Source organism: Cucurbita pepo, chromosome LG14, assembly GCF_002806865.2.
Source record: "Cucurbita pepo subsp. pepo cultivar mu-cu-16 chromosome LG14, ASM280686v2, whole genome shotgun sequence".
Lineage (NCBI taxonomy): Eukaryota > Viridiplantae > Streptophyta > Magnoliopsida > Cucurbitales > Cucurbitaceae > Cucurbita > Cucurbita pepo.
In genome coordinates, this window is record NC_036651.1 from 949,425 (window position 1) to 967,453 (window position 18,029).

The 18,029-nt window shown below is 35.1% G+C and overlaps 3 protein-coding genes across 3 annotated transcripts; all 3 read right to left on the reverse strand.

The window, feature by feature from the left end:
- Positions 1-3,509: 3,509 nt before the first annotated feature.
- Positions 3,510-11,683, reverse strand: LOC111810305 (protein RFT1 homolog). Its single transcript, XM_023696997.1, has 14 exons — positions 11,433-11,683; positions 10,915-10,994; positions 10,503-10,594; positions 10,192-10,352; positions 9,953-10,104; positions 9,200-9,318; positions 8,568-8,731; positions 8,313-8,387; positions 7,417-7,488; positions 6,565-6,702; positions 6,176-6,331; positions 5,517-5,569; positions 5,275-5,450; positions 3,510-5,182 (listed from the first exon to the last, which is right to left on the reverse strand). Exons 1-14 carry the CDS (start codon positions 11,518-11,520, stop codon positions 5,122-5,124), a joined length of 1,587 nt encoding a protein of 528 aa, XP_023552765.1. The 5' UTR covers positions 11,521-11,683; the 3' UTR covers positions 3,510-5,121.
- Positions 11,684-12,224: 541 nt separating this feature from the next.
- Positions 12,225-14,491, reverse strand: LOC111810910 (60S ribosomal protein L15-1-like). The gene is made up of 4 exons (XM_023697750.1): positions 14,390-14,491; positions 13,885-14,051; positions 12,887-13,084; positions 12,225-12,680 (listed from the first exon to the last, which is right to left on the reverse strand). The coding sequence occupies exons 1-4, from the start codon at positions 14,391-14,393 to the stop codon at positions 12,435-12,437; spliced, it is 615 nt and encodes a 204-aa protein (XP_023553518.1). The 5' UTR covers positions 14,394-14,491; the 3' UTR covers positions 12,225-12,434.
- Positions 14,492-15,046: 555 nt separating this feature from the next.
- Positions 15,047-17,902, reverse strand: LOC111809756 (DNA-directed RNA polymerase III subunit rpc4-like). The gene is made up of 9 exons (XM_023696161.1): positions 17,778-17,902; positions 17,610-17,665; positions 17,449-17,509; positions 16,986-17,025; positions 16,608-16,846; positions 16,467-16,530; positions 16,189-16,280; positions 15,868-16,101; positions 15,047-15,482 (listed from the first exon to the last, which is right to left on the reverse strand). Exons 1-9 carry the CDS (start codon positions 17,811-17,813, stop codon positions 15,330-15,332), a joined length of 975 nt encoding a protein of 324 aa, XP_023551929.1. The 5' UTR covers positions 17,814-17,902; the 3' UTR covers positions 15,047-15,329.
- Between the last annotated feature and the right edge of the window lie 127 nt (positions 17,903-18,029).

Sequence of the window (18,029 nt, forward strand, 5' to 3'; positions counted from 1 at the left end):
AAAAAAAAAAAAAAAAAAAAAAAAAACCTATAATTTAATCCATCAATCTTTTCATTTTTAATTCATTATTTTATTGTCGAATAAATCTCTAAACTTTCTTATATGTTATACAAGATGTGCGAATTAGATTAGTACACTTTTAATTTTATATCTAATAAAACAAAATCTGAAATTAGAAATTTTAAATCATTTTTAAAATCTTTAATTTTTTCTAATTTAAAAACGTTTAGATAATTTAACAATACATGGAAGGTTAGGAAAGAACATTATAGAAATTAAGATTAAAAAATATATATATATATTACCGCGCGTGTTCAACAATGTTTCAGGCGCTTTGGCGGTGCAACAATCATAATAGTGCACTTTTTTGATATCCACTATTTGTATTGTATTATGTATATTTTATAATTCTAATTATTTTAATTAAAATGTTAGATAAATGCATTATTCTTTAATGTTGGAGTATTTCTTTAACTTTATACCATTTTTTTTTGTTTTTGTAAGAGTTGATTTTTTAATTAAACTAGTGAACCAATTAACCAATTATAATTTTTTTAATTAAAATGAGAAATTAAATAATATAAAATCAATATATTAAAAAATCAAAAAGAAATTAGAGGAAGGGGTTTTAAAGGGGAAAATGATATGGTCCAAAAGGAACAAAATTGAGAGGGAAATTTNTTTTTTTTTTTTTTTTTTTTTTTTTTTTTTTTTTTTTTTTTTTTTTTTACACACATTTAAAAGCATGTTTGGTGACACTGTATAAAGCAGCAAACATATGATGGAAAAGACATCATTACCCTTCCTTCATTTCTACTACAAAGTTATGTTGTCCATTTCTTCACTTAAATTACCAAAATACCCTTCATTCCCTTTGTTCCTTTAAAAAGAAATCCTACTTTTTCCCTCTTTATCTTCTTGTTTGAGGAAAAGAGAGAAATGTTTATTTCCTCAATTGCCTAAAGTACCCTTTGGATTCGTTGCCCTTTATTCACGTGGTGTGAAACAGCTCAATGTGGTCGGGATAATATGACTACTAGTTTTATATTTTTTAAAATGCTTGTCAACTTGAATCTAATTCAACTGATTTAGATATCATATCACCGACTAAATCGTTATTTACTGAGAGAACACGATTCGGGAGAGAGACAGAGATGGATTGTTCTAGTAGGTTAATGACCAAATTACACTTGTTACCCATGGCAAATTAAAAATGACCAAAATGCCCTTATCTCTCTCTTTCGTGCCATAGAGAGAGAAGAACTCCTTTAAATCTCAAAGGGAGAAGAGAGCATGCCATAGGCCCAGACCATGGAAATGGGCTGGTGGGGCCCAATTGTTATTTTCTTTTATTTATTAATTTTTTTAAAAAAAGAAAAAGATATGGTGGGGCCCACATCTCATTTTGTCTCCTTCATTCCCTTCACTCCTAAAAAAAACAAAAAAGGAAATCCATATCATCATACTCATTCCATGTACTCATCAATTTATATATTCCTCATATTTGACGTGGCAATTTCTAATTGGCTCATTATGCCACGTGCCTGGCACCGCATGCAGGCCCCACCAATCCACGCCACGCGTGATTTTCTCACAATTTCGCTTTTGAAAATGACCATTTTGCCCCTCACTTTTTTCCTTTATAACATCAGTACCTGTCCCATGCATGGGAAATGGAAGAAAAATCTGAATTTGCATGCCTTAACAATATAAGGACGTGTATAAATATAAATACCAATTCATAATTTATATTGAAAATAAAAATTATGTATTAAAAAAAGAACAATAAAAATAAAAATAATTAATGGAGAACAATGCATTAAAAAAAAAGGTATAAATTAACGAGGCCATCATTTAAGTTAGGTAGATAAAAGAGAGAAAAAAATTTAAAAATAATACTTTTTGTTTGGTTCTCTAATATTCATTATTTTTGGAACATTTTGTTTAATTAAAAATTATTAATTTGGATTTGGGAGAGTGAGATTAGCTTTAAAACAAACAAAAGATAATGATTAGAACACTTCAATTATGATTCCTTCCTTTAATCAATTTGTCAAACCAAAATATTTACTTATTATTGGATTAATGATTTTAAAAAATATGTTGTATTTATGTTATTAGGAGAATGTAAAATAATGGGAATAGTAATTTAAGAAAAGAAAAAAAAGTAATTTATGAAAAAGGTGAGTAAAGAAGGAAGGAGAGGGATCCCAAGAGAGAGTCCCCAAAATTAAAGTTAATAGAGGAAAAGAAGATTATGGGGTCCCTTGAAATACAAACACAATCATTCAAATTATTTCCATTTTTCAGACCTATGGGACCCACCCACTTCATCATTCCTTTTGCCCATCCCACCCTCAACCTTTGACTTCTTCCATTCAAATTACCGTTTTACCCCTGAATCTATCGGATCCGACCTTGAGTCGAAGATTTAATAGATACAAAATTGAACTCGAAGAACCAATTTGATATGAATTTAAAAATTCGAAGAAGGATTTGAAATTCTAAGGGTTAAGGGTTTTTGTTTAATTATTTAGTGTTAAGTGGGAGACCAAATTATGAGACCATTTGAAGCTAAGTGAGGAAGTGATGTAAGCATTGAGAAACTTTCATGTTTTTATGTCCAAATTTTGTGCTTCCATTTAATTTGTATTCAATCAAGCTTGTGGTTACCCACTCTCCACATCAATCGAGTGGGGAACACGCGCCACTTGTATATGCAAATAATGAATCCTTGAGTGATGTAACTCCCATAAAGAGGGTCGCATGTGATTAAAGGGGAAAAAAATTTATATGAAATTTGAGAACTTTTCGTTAGGTTTCCCTAACGTGAGATCCCACGTTGAGGGTGGGATGGATTGTGAGATCTTAGATTGCTTGGAGAGGAAAAATTTCTTCCTAACATGCCTATTTCGACCATACGTAATGGGCTGAAGCAAGCAAACAATATGCTAGCGGTAGGCTTGGACTGTTACCGTTAATGTTTAAGATATTTAGTAAATCTTACGCAATTAAAAGGCCCCCTGAAATCATTACATGTCATACGCGAAAGGGTATACTTTTAAGCATCAATATTAATCAAAATGGGCATCACCACACATTTTGAGGGTTTGGGTAAGGTGTTAAAATGGAAAAACAAATGATTTAGACCCATCAGATGTTTAAACTAATATCACATAGTTTTCGAGTACAACAACTAATCAAATTAATACTATCGACTGAATTATGCTTAAATTGGTCCGAACACAATTTCAACAGCCTCTCCCTATTGAATTCAAGATTTTATAAGTAGCAAGAATTTACAAAAATTATTGAGTCCCATGATTCATAGGTTTATTGTAATAAAGACCATAAGTTCACTATGATATTTTGAAAATAAACAAAGAATTTTGAATAAACTTTTTTGCTGTTGATGTGTGCTTCTGGTAATCATCATGGATACTGCAATTTGAAGGCAAAGATAAAAACAGAGTGAAATCCATGAAAGGAATCCAAGCACTGAAGAAGCAAGACTCAAGAACTCTCATCATTCTGCTTTAGAACATGGAACATTTGTATGATGAGTTTTGTTGGATACAATGGCTAAAGAAAAACCCCCAAAGTCTTCATCTTAATCATAAGTTCCATTTCACCTTTTCCATCTTTTTGTTACCTTTTTCTCTCCACGCTTTCAAACCTTATAATTACCTCTCTCGATTATAATTTCTTCACACCTGAAATTGGAGGCCAACCCACAAAACCATGAACCATCATCACCTCTGCTCCTTTGCCCATCTCCTTCTACCAATCGAGCTTTTATCGAAGAATATAAAACAGCTTGCAGATACAACGGGTCGAAAAAACCTATGGCATGCTCTTCACTCAACGTGTTGCTTCATTAGAGATAACAAACAGGAAGAAGAATTGAACTTGAATCCCACAATTCAAATGAAGGAACACGCTGCTTTAGGTGTTCATCTAACTAACCAAGGAGCATAAACAATGTCACATGTATAGTAGTTTCGAATTTCGCCATTGTTTTTAAAACCAAGTGTAGAAGATAATCAAGGGTAACTTTCATTTTCACTTGCAGATGGAAGTGCAGAAACTAATAGGACATCCTTGTGACATGACAGTGTGAAGAACACAGTTGAAAATAGAAGAAATCAGGGGGAAACCAGCAGATTGGAAGAAGTTTTGGTTTTCAGTTGTCAACCACTATGACTAGTTAATGGTTGGAAGAGCATAGAAAGTATTCCATTGGATAATTAGTCATATGCAAGGCTTTTAGAAAAGATATTGGGAAAAAAAGTGCCTTTCTAAAGTGCCCTTCACTCTGGCTTTTGTTAATTTCCGCTCCTATGTTTCTACTAACAGTGCCTCTTCAAAGGGACATGGCAACTACTTTTGTTCAGAGATCCTAAATGAAGAAACAGGGCCTCTTATGAAATAAAAGAATTCAGCAGAATAATCAATAATGGATGATGCTTAAAAAGCCATATCTAATATCACACCATATATATCAGATAATATCATCATTATACTTGGAATAAAAAATATTAACGTACCTTTGCACATGACGAGCAAATACTCCTAATCATTCAAACTTTGACCAAGTTTAGTCTGAAATCAACTGATCTCATTTATAAAAAATGATTCAGGTAATATTACTTCATGAATTTAACATATTTCTATGTATAATTGCTTGATGAAGTAGACCAAAAAAAGGGGATTGCATGCAAATATCAGAAATCAGATCTCATCAGCAAAGAAATATCTGAATCAAATGGTCATAAAAATGGAGTTCAGATGACAAAACTGATAGAGGATATAATGTACTTATGTCAAGATATCGGATAACTTGAGAGCATAGTGAAGATAAATTAGCATTCATAGACTACTGATCAGTAATTATCTTGCTGAGTTATTTCTGAGAGATTACCAAAGCTCGGCGGTATTCATTTGTCCTTCTCCTGTCATGGATATGTTCGAGATATTATCCTCTTTGGCTTTCCTACAACTTCACAACTGATTCAAATCGAACGGGAACTTGTGGCAGACTCAACAAGCATTTCCCGTTGCCATATCCAGTCAGATAAAAGAAACTTTAATATAATGTTCAGCTCCCCAGGGAAATGCTTGTCAATCGGAATGTTGACGGAAACGAATAATTTTGTTGATAAAGGATCTCTCACGGCGATAGCTATTAAGAACAAAACAGAAATAAAATTCAATAAAACAAAGAGTTTAAGCAAAACAAACTTCAACTTAATCAGAATGAAATAGAATACTCACATGATGAATAATGACACAAGGAAGCAAATTAAGCCAATCGAAAAATGAAGCAAGAATGTTGACCAAAAATTTTGCTGGTCCAGAAATAGTCTCTCTGAAATAAGAGTCAGAACTCCTGAGAATAAGAGAAATATCCATCCTGAAGGCAAGCAGCTGTTGAAGGAGAATGAAGAGTTCTGTAGAGAAAAAAAACTAACATTATTAATGGGGAAAAGAAAATTGTGCTTATAACCAAAGCATACCTTGAAGTAGCGTTTGATGAATACGGCGGAGTACGTTATCCTCAAGATCATATCTTTTACAATAGTCAAGAAAAATACTACAAAATTTCCATTTCTTCAATGAGCATCTAATCATTGTGTGTTCATATTCGTCTTCATGTCCTATGAACGATTGAATTTAAAATAGTAACATCTGCTACGAATTTTAAAGATATACGGCACCCTATATCTAGGCACGTTCAACTTGAATGACAAAATGAATGGTGTGAGGAACTAACCATTATCAAACATATATATTCAACAACAAACCATCTTTTCCTTAATATTGATGAAAATAATTTATTGGCATTGCTAATGATGAAACCAGTAGACTTCTAATAATCACAAACCTGCTTTTATCTATATTGACGCGCAATCCATATTAGATGTTTATCAAAGAAATTTGATCAAACAGTGATGAAATAGTTCCCTGGAAGAATTTTGTGAAACGCGTTCTCAAAACATGGTTTCAAAAGTTTGTAGCCAGCATATGTATGGGGTTTGCACTTTGAATTTGGATTATAGAAGTTCGATCGAAAACTATCATAAATGGGAATAAAAACAAAATTTACCAATAAAATAATAAAGTCGGAGAAAAAAAAGGCTATACGAACTATCTCGCAATTATAGAAAAAGGATACTTATAGAATTAGCAAAAATCAAGCCAACTACTCCAGATGACCGGATCAGCAGAAAATTTAGCATGACATAGATCAATGAGAATAGAAGCAATGAGTCATTTGACTTCTTGAGCTGGCTCTCATTTGCAACAGCATGTAGGAATGCTTCTGAAGTCCCTGATGTAAAATTAACGCAATGACATAAATTAAGGCCTTACAGCCTGCAATTCTGGCCAACGATTGTTTTTTTTTTAAAAAATGCTAAGAAAAAAGGATAATGAGATTTCAAAGCGGAGTAACTTTGTCGATCTAAATGAACGCAGCCCCCCGCACTTTCCCTTCTTCGCTGACGTTTAATCATATGCAGAGAGAAAGACAGCAGTTAAAAGAACAAACAAGAAATTACTAACCATTCATAGCCAGCACGATGATATACAGGCAATAATATCGGAGAGCTGTTGGTGCTTCTCCATCACTCCATTTCTGGCCATATAACAACCTAATGAGGGCATAAGAATAACTTGGACCAAATGCCATAAATATAAGGCCTGCATGAAATCATAAAATTCATTTTAAAGATCAACTTAGAGATAAGAAAATAGTCGATCTCAGAGGCTTCAATGCATTGCAAGGTAACTTTCAAAAAGTCAAAAAGGGAAACCAGGTGGGAGTTTAGAAAATGTTACATGCAGGTTGAACTCCATTTTAGATTAGGAGTATAATTATACATCAATGATATTCAATTTCAACAAAAAAGTAAATATGAAGGAAAATTCTAAATTTTCACTTTTTAATTTTTTTACATCAATCATAAGTATTCCAGACCATTCTGCATGCATCTCCATCGACTCCGATAAAACAACCACGGACCCAATCATGCAACATTTCACATCAAACACTTATGGGAATTATAGTACTTTAGGCACTTATAGGATGTGTAATATATGGCTCAATCCAATTTAAACAAAGTAAAATTAATACCATAACTAGACAACCGAATTTCATATGCTAAAACCAGCCAAATTTGGAAAGTAACACAGCAAAGATTATTATCTCTGAAGTGCCTAAAGAAGCCATTCAATTTCAGGACTTGTGTGGAATTATCTCAAAAGAACTATTTCTCGCATAGGAGCATACTTCAAATAACAAAAATATCATCAAATTTTTACTGTGCAAAGAAAAGAAAGACCATGAAAATTAAGGACAATCACAAATAATTGTGTACAAAGACTATAGTAATAGAATTAATTGAAATTTCATACCAATCAGCAAAACTAACTTGAGAGCTTCTGAAAGACAGATACCAAGCTTTCTGGTTTTATCTGGGTGTTCTCCTATCAAATAGAAAGCAAGTCAAAATAAAAACCAGCAAATGAAAATTTTGAAGTCATGAGAAAGGTCTTTTTTTCCCTTTCCCTGTTTGGAGCGTGCTTCTTGGAATTTTCATCCACAAACTAGCCATCTTCATTAAAATGCTTGTTTTATAACAATTTATAAATGCACATTAACCAGAAATCAGAAGAATAGTTTCTGAAAGTAAACAATTTAAAAAAATGCATTATATCCACAAATCTTGAATACTGATAGATGGAGGCAAGACCATCATCTCTACTAAACTGTCTAGTCCTGCCCCCTTTTTCTAGGAACAGTAGGAAAGAAAACCAACCTTGCCTTGCATTCTAATGTTCTATGGAGGTACTAAATAGTGAATACTAAAAGAATCGTTTAGCCCCCACTTCGAATGTTGAAGAAAATTAATATTTTCCCTTCCTCATTGATGACATATGCAAAGGAGGAAGCAAGGATGATCGGGGAACGATAAGTAAGAGAGTGGGAGGAGGATAAAAGAAATCAAAATAAATGGGAGAATGATATAACCAAATAAATTAGACCCCGAGAGATTGAACAATTATACTAGACAAAAATCTTAAAACATTCCATAGTTGAACTCTGGAACTTTATTTATAGCTTGAATCGATACACTATAATTGAACAAGTCGAAGGGGTCTGGTTTGAGAACTAAGCCATGCTCTACAGTTGTTACACAGAGGTATTCAATAAAAATATGTATACTTGGAAGAAAAAAAAAAAAAAAAAAAAACTTAAGATTCTAATTTCTTTTGTAATTTAAATAAAGGATTAAGATGAATATATAAACCTGATGCAGACCTTGCAAATGTAGTGTACGAACTTTCTTCAAATGGAAGAAAAACCAGTCGCACCACTAAACTTCCTGAATATAAGTAAATAACTGCTATTAATATACTTATTGAGTTGAGGATAGTAGAATATCAAGATCTTCACAATCTTATCCATAGAGGTAAAATAATTTTGATACGAGTCTCAGACTTTTAGCAATTCCCCTGCATGAAATCAGAGTGAAATTGTACCACGAGCTCAAAAAAACGCTTACCCAATTTATCTACCAAACCATAGACTGCTTGGTTATATGGTGTATCTAACCACACAAGAACCATCTTTTCGCCTTCTTGAAGAACCAACTTTCTGAAGGATTGTAAAGTAAATAATATGCACATGTTTGAAAGCTTCTTATCAAAATCCTTCATGTTTCCTATTCTGTAAAAACAATCCATAAGAACTACATAATTCAAAAAGGTAAAGAAAAACGGGAGTGTAAGTCATACATCCATCATTTAAAGCAAAACAGAAATTCAAGGTGGCAAGTATAAAAGTTAATACTGACAAACTTTAACTTGAATTAACTTTGTGCAAGAAACACACCCTCATTGCACTTGTCACTGACATCTCATTCCAAATTTAGTAAAAATGACGCACTACATTTTATTTGCAAAACTAACTGCATGTAGATTCAAAATACTTTTCCTTGGGGAAAGTTTTCTGAATCCAAAGAAAAAAGGGAGAAAGAAAAAAAGAAGGGAAGGAGAAAACGCAGGAAGGCATGGTTATGTAGATTCTTGCAAAACACACTTCTGCTGATAAATAAATGTGTATTGCAGGCAGAGAATTTTTATCCATTGCTTCAAAGAAAATTCTTGCAAATATGTTGAAGAAAATGGTAAGTACCTGAAAGGAAAAAGATCTGACCATTTAAATGCACGAAAATAAATAAAGTAGACCCAGTATCCTAAGAACAAGCAAGCGCCATATGCAGATTGTGATAAAGAAAATATGATTCCTTTCTCCTGCCAGTAGCCAATGAATTCTAGTTAGCAGCAGCAATCGATATATAATTGTTATGGGGTTCAAAAGGTTGAGAATAGAACAGATGAACTAACTATATATTTCAAAGAGTGAACTTCAGAACATACAATTTGACACAATAAAGTAATAGTAAATAGATTACAAGCTGATAGGCCTTAGCCAACAATTTTACTTATCAACATAAACTAGGGAAGATTTGATAGCTTCCCTTTCTCTACCAGTTTATCCTCAGAGAACCGTTAGAATACACAGCAAAAAGACACCCTTCCCAATTTATCCACAAACTAGCCTAGAGAACTGCATTGTATTAAACCCACCTAATAGACCCGTTGACTTTGGCAACTGACCAAGAAGCACGGACCATGTTACAGCTCTAGGACATTTATCAATGAATACATCACAATCAGGATAAGGTAAATTCATGTGAGGTCACCTCGATAATAAAACATAATTCACAATGTTCCATACAAAAGCCTATATGCAATAAGAGATGCAAAAAAACTAACTAACCCATGAGGGCAGGAGTAATGGAGAATGTGATAGTCAATAGGGATGATGTCTTAGGCTTTCGAGGTTGAGTATTAATACAGACAGTTGGTGTCTTCTAAATCTTACCATGTTACTTGACTTCACTAGGAGGATGTACATCGTCATGCAACGTGAAAATGTAGCCATGGTTTCAACTAGAAGTCGCAATTTAAGAAGAAGCAAGGTCTGAGAAAGAATGTACAAGGGCTCTGCCAATAGCTCTAAAATACACGCACATCCTGCCATAAAAGAAATACAAAAGTAAAAAAACAGGAACGCTATGGTTCAAGGATATAGAGGTTCGACGTAAAAAGGAACAAGGTTACCATTAATTAAGATGGCTTGGGCATATGGATTAGAAAAGGGAATATCTTGCCACCAAAGAACCAGATAACATGCAGCAAGAGTAATAACCAGTCCAAGTGGGAAACTTAACCAGGCTACTTTAAGTAGCCTCCTTGAATTTTCCTCAACTGAAGTGCTGTCACTGCATAACATAAAATTAATTCAAGAGCATAAAATTTATAGCTGGAATACAGCAACAAAGAAGTTACAAATCAACATTACAAACTGAAAAATGCTATATATAGTGGTTGAGGAAGTGCTTAATACAGCACCAGTAAGCATGAGAATGCACCTTAACTCGGCCCGCATGCATGCTCGTCGAAATCCCTCCCGGCTAAGAAACAGAACACAAGTCACAAAGAGATGAAATTGTACTGCATAAACCTGCATTTACAGAAAACGTTTATCAAATAAGTCACAAACATGTAGACAATAGTTCAAAATTACAAATACTTCGTTGGGGGTGGGGTGAGGAATCTTCTAGGACGAAACATTCAAGCGTTACACAATAATTGATGAATTCATTTTTTATTTTATGTTTTAGTTGTGTCTTCCCAATTAATTTCTTCCGGTTCTGACTTACAAGGTCGTCAGTAGATTTAACAACGTTAAGTTACATTGCATGAGAATTATCAACAAGAACTCAGTGACAAAAACACATCTAAATTCCAACGAATGGAAGAGAAATGGAATAGAACTAGTACCGCATAATCCTCTTCCGTAAGATGCCTCACTATCCACAAATTGAAGATGAATGGAATGCCTCTTGACAAGAATTGGGTAGCTGAACCATAATCCAACAGAAATATCAGATTGTTAAAGCACAAACTGAAGCGTTATTGTAAATGAGCTAAGACGTGCAACCCTTTATTCAATTCATCTGGCTCTTCTCAACCCCGATACTCCCAAAGAAACAGAATAAAACCAAAACTAAGAACATGGCTCAACAAAACTCGTCAATTTGTACTAAAAAGACAAACTCACTCCCCAAATTATCTACAATCAACATTCCGAAAATCATCGAGCTTGTACAATAACAGGGTCTTTATAACTGTTCGTAAATAAAATTTATTGAAACAAAAAACATCAATCCGCATGAACTTTCCATACCAACCAAGATCAATTGGAGAAGAAAATAAATTCTCGGCCAAATTAATAGCCTACAGCACAACAACAGAAGACACATGGCGAAAATAAATAAAACACCGAGCTCTCAACTGACCCATTAAGTACTTAAACGTGCGAGAGAGATTGGTAGCGTCCTTGTCACTGGCCATTTGAGATTCTGTAGCGGCTTCAGGCTTTGGCATTTGAAATGGAGTGAGCTTAATTTATCAAGAAATTGTTTTCCTTGGTTGAGTTTTCTTATGATCTTGGATCTCTTGGCAATCGGAACAAATGAAGTCCACAACCTAGAATGGAATCGGATTCCGAGCTTCAAAATCTGGAATATAGTCCCGACAGTCGCAGGGATTCGTTCTGATGACGGCACATTAAAGTTACCGCGAAAAAAGACCAGACGGACCGGTTAGGTTAGTCCGGTTGGTCCCGCCAATATTTTCCCAAAACCGAACCGTTCGGTAGTTTTTTCTTCTTTTCATTTCTAGTTGTTGGGTTTCAATCCTATAGCTAGGAGAACGATTTAACCGAGCAAGACTTTATCAGATACGTTTTTGCATGCTTTTTTCATCGAGATTGGGATGAACTTCTCAATAGGATAGGATTCGGGATTCGAGATTCGGGATTCGAATCCATATGAAGTTCTGACCATCTATTTCTCTAACGTTCTCATCCTGAGTTCTCAATTCAACCAAATGGTTTAGTATTTCAAACTTAAAAGTGAATTAAAATGGTTAAACTCACTTTTATTTCAAAAATATGTTTTCGATTGTTGGAAATGATGCTTAATCTTTTGCAAATGATGCTTAATCTTCTCCATTTCAAGCAGCATTTGATATTCGATCCCATAAAGTTCATAAATTGGGTCAAGAGAAAATAAAATGATTAGTAGAGGGAAGAAGAAAAGTCATTTGTAACATAAATAGCCGAAGTTTTCTCAAGAAAAGAACCAAAAATGTGTCCACATGAAGAAATAATCCAAAAACCAGTTTGCCTAACAGTAAAATTAAACAAAAACTTGGAAGAGCTAAAGTTTCTATAAGACAACCAAGCACTTGAGCAAAACAAAAGGATGATATAGAATCTAATGAAGAAGTCACTGAGATTAACGGTAGCGACGAAGAGAAAGAGTGTTGTTTCTTTTCCATGTTGCCCTTCTTGAAGGTCTTGCCTTGTGGTTGAGATGACCCTTTCCACGAAGACCTCTGTACTTCTTCCCAGCAGATGTGAGTCCACGAAGTTCCCTGTGCTTGTGTACAGGATTGCAGAGCCAGTTTATTCTAGGATCGTTACGAATAGCGTTATGGGCAACGTCAACCAAGATCACTTCAAAGTATTTGTAGGTTGAATCCTGCAGTAAGTAGCAAAGAGAAATTATCAGAGAAACGCTTGAGCATGAACAAAAAATTAGGCATGCAGGGATCATACGGGAAGGTTGAAAAGTGACTCATATATTTTGGCATATTTGGTTCATTGAGAAAACAATGTATGAGGAATAAGTGTATGTCAATGCCAAGATCATTTCATTTCATCTTAATATACTTGATTGATTGTTACCTCGTTAATCCAGTAGGAGTTGAGGACCCTAAGACCACCCAACTTACGCCCAGCACGCTCCTCAGCAACTGAACGCTTACTGCGTTGAAATTTCAGCTGGGTAACACCCTGGTTTGTTGGCTTACCATATACAATACCCTTAGGAACAGGCCTCTTCCTTCCACCACGCCTCACACGTACGCGGTATACCACATAGCCCTACAAAATAGTTACTAAAATAAGCAAATGCACAATAATAGACAGATGATAGAAAAAAAGTTTCTTATTTTCAAACAAACGCAAGAAGATGGTTCCACAAAAAATCAAATGGGGAATATCCTTTTTTTTCATATTCGAGATCTACGTTTTAATGTGCAAGATTAAAAGATCGCAAGTCATCCACTCTTCTGGCAAAACAAATATCAAAACTACTTCTATCAAACTTAATTACTTAAGCGACTAGAAGAAACATTCCATCAATCTATTGAATCATTAAATAGAAACTTCGACAAGGAAGAGAAGTGTGGAAGGAGTCAGTATTTCCTCAATGTGGATCCACATTTATTCCTAGTTAAAAGCATTCCACTCAATTAGCAGAAAAACCAGAGTGATACAAAAAATTAAGAACATTTATCTCTTAACAATGCATCTGATTGAAAAAAAAAAACACCCAAGTTCGAGTTGGACAAAACTAACAGAACCACAAAGCAATAGAAACGAATTCTGTCTAAGGTCTAACAACCCATAAGATAGACGGTCTATTCAGGAAAGAATTAAGTAATGCATAAATCAAAGCAGGGTCGCGGGTATATGTCATTATTTCATAGATGGAGTATCAAATGCTACATGTAAACGAATTATGCAAATGCGTAAAACTTCTTAGGAAAAAACTCACAGCAAAAAGTGACAAATTCATTCTTTTTCTCATTACTTCTCAAGTTCTTCAACATGTCGTGAAGACCCAAAAAATACATAATAAAGCAAGTACCAGCAAGGCAAAGGCATTGAAATCCATGTACCTGTTTGGCCTTGTAGCCCAATCGACGTGCCTTATCCGGGCGAGTGGGATGCGTAACACGAACGATTGAAGGGTGCTGGCGATATTCCCAACACCTTACTCTTTGCAGAAACCTCATCACATCGGACTGCTTCTTCCTCCATAGCTCAGACACGTACTTATAAGCTCCTGATAACGACACAAAATCAATGTCGAACCCAAAAAAGATAAGGTTCCAAAGAACGAATTTTCCAGCTAGAAAAAACGCAACAAATACGAAAAAGAGAAAAGAAAGAGATCTAGAGCACTTTCATTCCCATTGTGTCAACATAAGCATTCAAAAATCTTCCTATGTTCAGAAACTTCTCATGAAAATCTTCAGTAAAACTAGTATCAACATACAAACCTATACTTTGATGAATTGTGATTAAGAATGAAAATGCAGGAGGTCAAGAAATACGGCTCGAGTAAACATATTTGGAAGCAAAGCAAGGATCGGAGAACAATGAGATGACACTTGTACGTACCCATTTTCGCAGCGCTCGGCGGAGAAGACGAATGTAGCTAAAGAGAGAATTGAGGTATATAAGTCTGGTTGTCAAACTAGGGTTTTTCTAGGGCAAACGCCTTATGTTTGGCATTTTTACAATTTTGTCCCTAGCATGGCTCTATCAAACGCTGTCGTTTTGGCTCTCTTAATAGTTTATGCATTGTTAATTAGGTTTATAGTGTCTTCAAAATAATTATAAATAAACAAATAAAATTGTGTTAAAATGAGACTTAGTTGGGTTTCCACCAACGAATCAGAGTAGTCGTAATTGTAGTCTCTAGTTCGAGTATCATCTATCATTAAATCTTATCATTGTTTATTCATGGGCGATGTCGTTGAATATTTGAATATTTGCAAATGTAGATTGTCGAGGAAAATTACAAACATGATTGTTTCTATGTCAGGTTTCGTCGGTAAAAATGAGAAACTATAAAAAAAAGTAAAATATTTTTAGTACCTAAGTTTAGTCATTTTAAAAGTACGTGGCTAAAATGAAATAAGTTCTAAAATATGAAAACTAAAATAGTGTTTTAATCAAGTTTTAAAATATGGTAAGTGTAGTGTCAAAAATCATTAATGATCTTATTAATTATTTATCTTTAATATTTAGAACTTACGATTATTAAAAAAACAAAAAAAAAAAAACATTTACAGTGTTATCCACATTGTTTAATGACAACCCACTACACAGCTAGAAATTAGAGAGAATGAACACGTTCTTGTTGCATTGGATTAACAAAGGAGGCAGTTTGGTGAATAATGTGACATCCTAAGAGCAGCAAAACGCAACTTCCTTACCTACTGAGCATTTTCAGTACACACCCATTGGTCATATCCATCTTGACATTGTATGGATCAGCCGTTCTTTCCTGTTCCTTTTGAGATGGTTGTTCTATCCGCAGGCCTGCTCTTCAAGTTCATCCCAAGTCAGTCATTGAATTCAAGAGGGAACCTATATCTGGTGTCACCACGACTCGTTTGCCAATTTCTCCGAGATCGCAGCACTGTCCCTTGTCGGTGTTGATCGCCACAACATGTTGAAGAAAACTGCAGTCTAAACCAGAAGAAACCTGCAACAGCCCCAAAAAGAGAACCAGAGTAAATCACTATATATGATCTCTAAACAAGGACGGTAACATATAACCGTTCAAGCCCGCCGTCAGTAGATATTGTCCACTTTGTCTAGTTATGTATCGCTATCAGCCTCACAGTTCGTTACAAATGATATCAGAGCCAGACACCGGGTGGTATGCTAGTAAGAAAGCTGGACCCCAAAGAGGAGTGGATTGTGAGATTCCACATCGGTTGGAGAGGGAATGCTTAGACCCGTTTAAAAACCGTAATGCTGACAACTATACATAACGAGCCAAAGCGGACAATATCTATTAGTCGGGCTTGGGTTGTTACATTAACAATGCTTGATTTCGATCTTAGAACGCTAACGACATTACTCACGTCGTAAAGTGTATCTCCCAGCCTCAACTTAACAGCTCCACTCTTGTATATCAGTAGTTTCCCCATATATCCACCGGGCAGGTTCTGTAAATCGCCCAGCTCTGATGAGCCAGTGCTGATTGAAGATCTCAAGTTTCCTACCTTCTCCTTTCCTGTTGAAGTAGATGATCGTTTGGGAAAAGGAAGACGAGCAGGAAGCTGAAAAAAGTACCTAGTATTCTCAGAATTTTCATCCTGCAGCATCAAAACACCACCATATTATAACTAGATCCTGCATGTATTCATATATTTCAAGCCACATTTATCAATGCATTCACCAACCAGCAATCCAAGATCCAAGGCAGGTATATTAGAGTTCTCATCACACTCCCTATCCATCACATCCTGCCCGAACTCAGCTTCATCAAGCAATTCTAAACCCCAACAAGAGGCAATAGAGTTAGCAATTACAGAACAAACCCAGAATCATCGTTCACCAAGGTAACAGGTTCATATCAGCAGAGATAAACAAGCCCTAATCTAAGAACTCAATAAGGTCCGCTTCCGTTTTCAAGATTGATTATAAGATTTTGAGTGACTTCGAGAGAATAAAGACATACCAGGATCTCCAGAGTAAGGCATCCGTAAAGGAAGCGTAGTAGGATAGTAAGAATTATGGTAATCCTGAGAAAATATCATGAAATCAGGACGCTAATCTGTGTGTGCGCGCGCCAAAAGTGAGATGGAGAAAGAGAAATTACCCATGGTTCTTTGTAATCCTTCGTGTTCTTGATTGCATCCTCTGTTTTTTCATTGAGATTTTTCCCATATTCTTCGAAATCCATAGGCAGAGGCGAGATAAGTTCCTCATCTTCAGCAGATTCAGGCTCATTATCATTTTTTCTGCTACTGTTTCCGATTTTGGGGACTCCATACGTTCTAATAGAAGATGATTCTGATGCCGATGCCGCACCAGGCCCGAATGCAACTTGCACAGAAGCTGCAGATATGGATATCAAAATAGAGGAAAAGGTAATGCAACAATCTTGATCATGAACAAGAAAACAAATCTGTTCATATGGGATCAGACCGTCAAAATTTCATTGAAAAAAATACATGGATTTCGAAAAGGACTTCACATTTTTTCTCGACTTTGTTCCCTCGTTTTCCAAGATTCTCCTACAAAGTGGAGAAAGAATCAAATGAATTCGAACAGTTCATGAACTAACATTAGTGAATGCCACGTGGTCAGATCAGACGGTGTTAAAAGTTAGTTTAAGAAAAATGTTAATCTGAACCATACACGTGTCCACTAATCACACAAATTATTCTCCTAAATGAATTTTATTTTCATCTCGCAAGAAATGAGAAACCCCAAACGCTGCTCGAAAACGAATTCATTTCCATCCCAAATTTTTTTCTCGGGAACCAAACAGAAACTTGTAGTAAAAGCGTTGCTAAAAACTGGGGAAGAAATTCAAATGTTTTATCCACAAATTTCAATCCTCCAAAGCTGAAGTCAGAAATACAGAAAATCGTCTAAACAGCAAACGAAAAATGTACAGAAGAATTCGAAAATCATAGAAGAACAAAGGAACTTACAGTGGCACGGCGTAGGAGGTAGCGAGTTTGAGCAACATTACCAACTACATCTTCGTCTTCACTGTAATTCGCCAAACAAATTAAGGATAAGAACAAGTTGACCGAAACTTTGTGCAAATTCAGAGACCAAAATGTGGAAGAAGATGAGATCAGAGGAGTACGTTTTTGGAGCGGGGGGTGGCCTTCTGCGCGGTGTGGATTTTGGGGCGAATTTGATCTGCAGAAGGAACAGAGAGGCAGAGAGATGGAGAAGGGTTTAGATCTAAATCGAGTTCAAGTTGAAGAGGAAGCAAAAAAAATAGTTAGCTGAAACCTGAAAATTGGGTTACCTTTCTGCGCGGAGGAGATGGATCGGGATTCTTCATCAGCTCGAGGTTGAAGATGACGAAGGGCAGGGAAAGGGGGAAAATGGTGAAAAAGAAAAATAAGAAGGATTCGAACCCTAGACCAGGAGGATCTTAGAACTGAAGAGTTACCAAGCAAGATGAGCTGTTTATACGATCGATGTCTACAAATTTAATTATTTAACTTTTAATTTTCAAAAATTTCAGGACAATTTTTAATTGAAAATCTGAAAACAT

What these genes read in the sequence shown, in the direction of transcription:
- LOC111810910 (XM_023697750.1), bottom strand. An exon ending in TGGGCTACAAGGCCAAACAG is followed by an intron (nt 13,085 to 13,884) that starts GTACATGGATTT and finishes ACTATTTTGTAG; the next exon opens with GGCTATGTGGTATACCGCGT. An exon ending in ACTCCTACTGGATTAACGAG is followed by an intron (nt 12,681 to 12,886) that starts GTAACAATCAAT and finishes TACTTACTGCAG; the next exon opens with GATTCAACCTACAAATACTT.
- LOC111809756 (XM_023696161.1), bottom strand. Translation starts at nt 17,813, where the DNA reads ATGAAGAATCCCGATCCATCTCCTCCGCGCAGAAAG. An exon ending in CCACCCCCCGCTCCAAAAAC is followed by an intron (nt 17,510 to 17,609) that starts GTACTCCTCTGA and finishes GGCGAATTACAG; the next exon opens with TGAAGACGAAGATGTAGTTG. An exon ending in ACCTCCTACGCCGTGCCACT is followed by an intron (nt 17,026 to 17,448) that starts GTAAGTTCCTTT and finishes TCCACTTTGTAG; the next exon opens with GAGAATCTTGGAAAACGAGG.
- LOC111810305 (XM_023696997.1), bottom strand. Translation starts at nt 11,520, where the DNA reads ATGCCAAAGCCTGAAGCCGCTACAGAATCTCAAATGGCCAGTGACAAG. An exon ending in TTACGGAAGAGGATTATGCG is followed by an intron (nt 10,595 to 10,914) that starts GTACTAGTTCTA and finishes CTGTAAATGCAG; the next exon opens with GTTTATGCAGTACAATTTCA. An exon ending in CTTGTGTCATTATTCATCAT is followed by an intron (nt 5,183 to 5,274) that starts GTGAGTATTCTA and finishes TGTTCTTAATAG; the next exon opens with CTATCGCCGTGAGAGATCCT.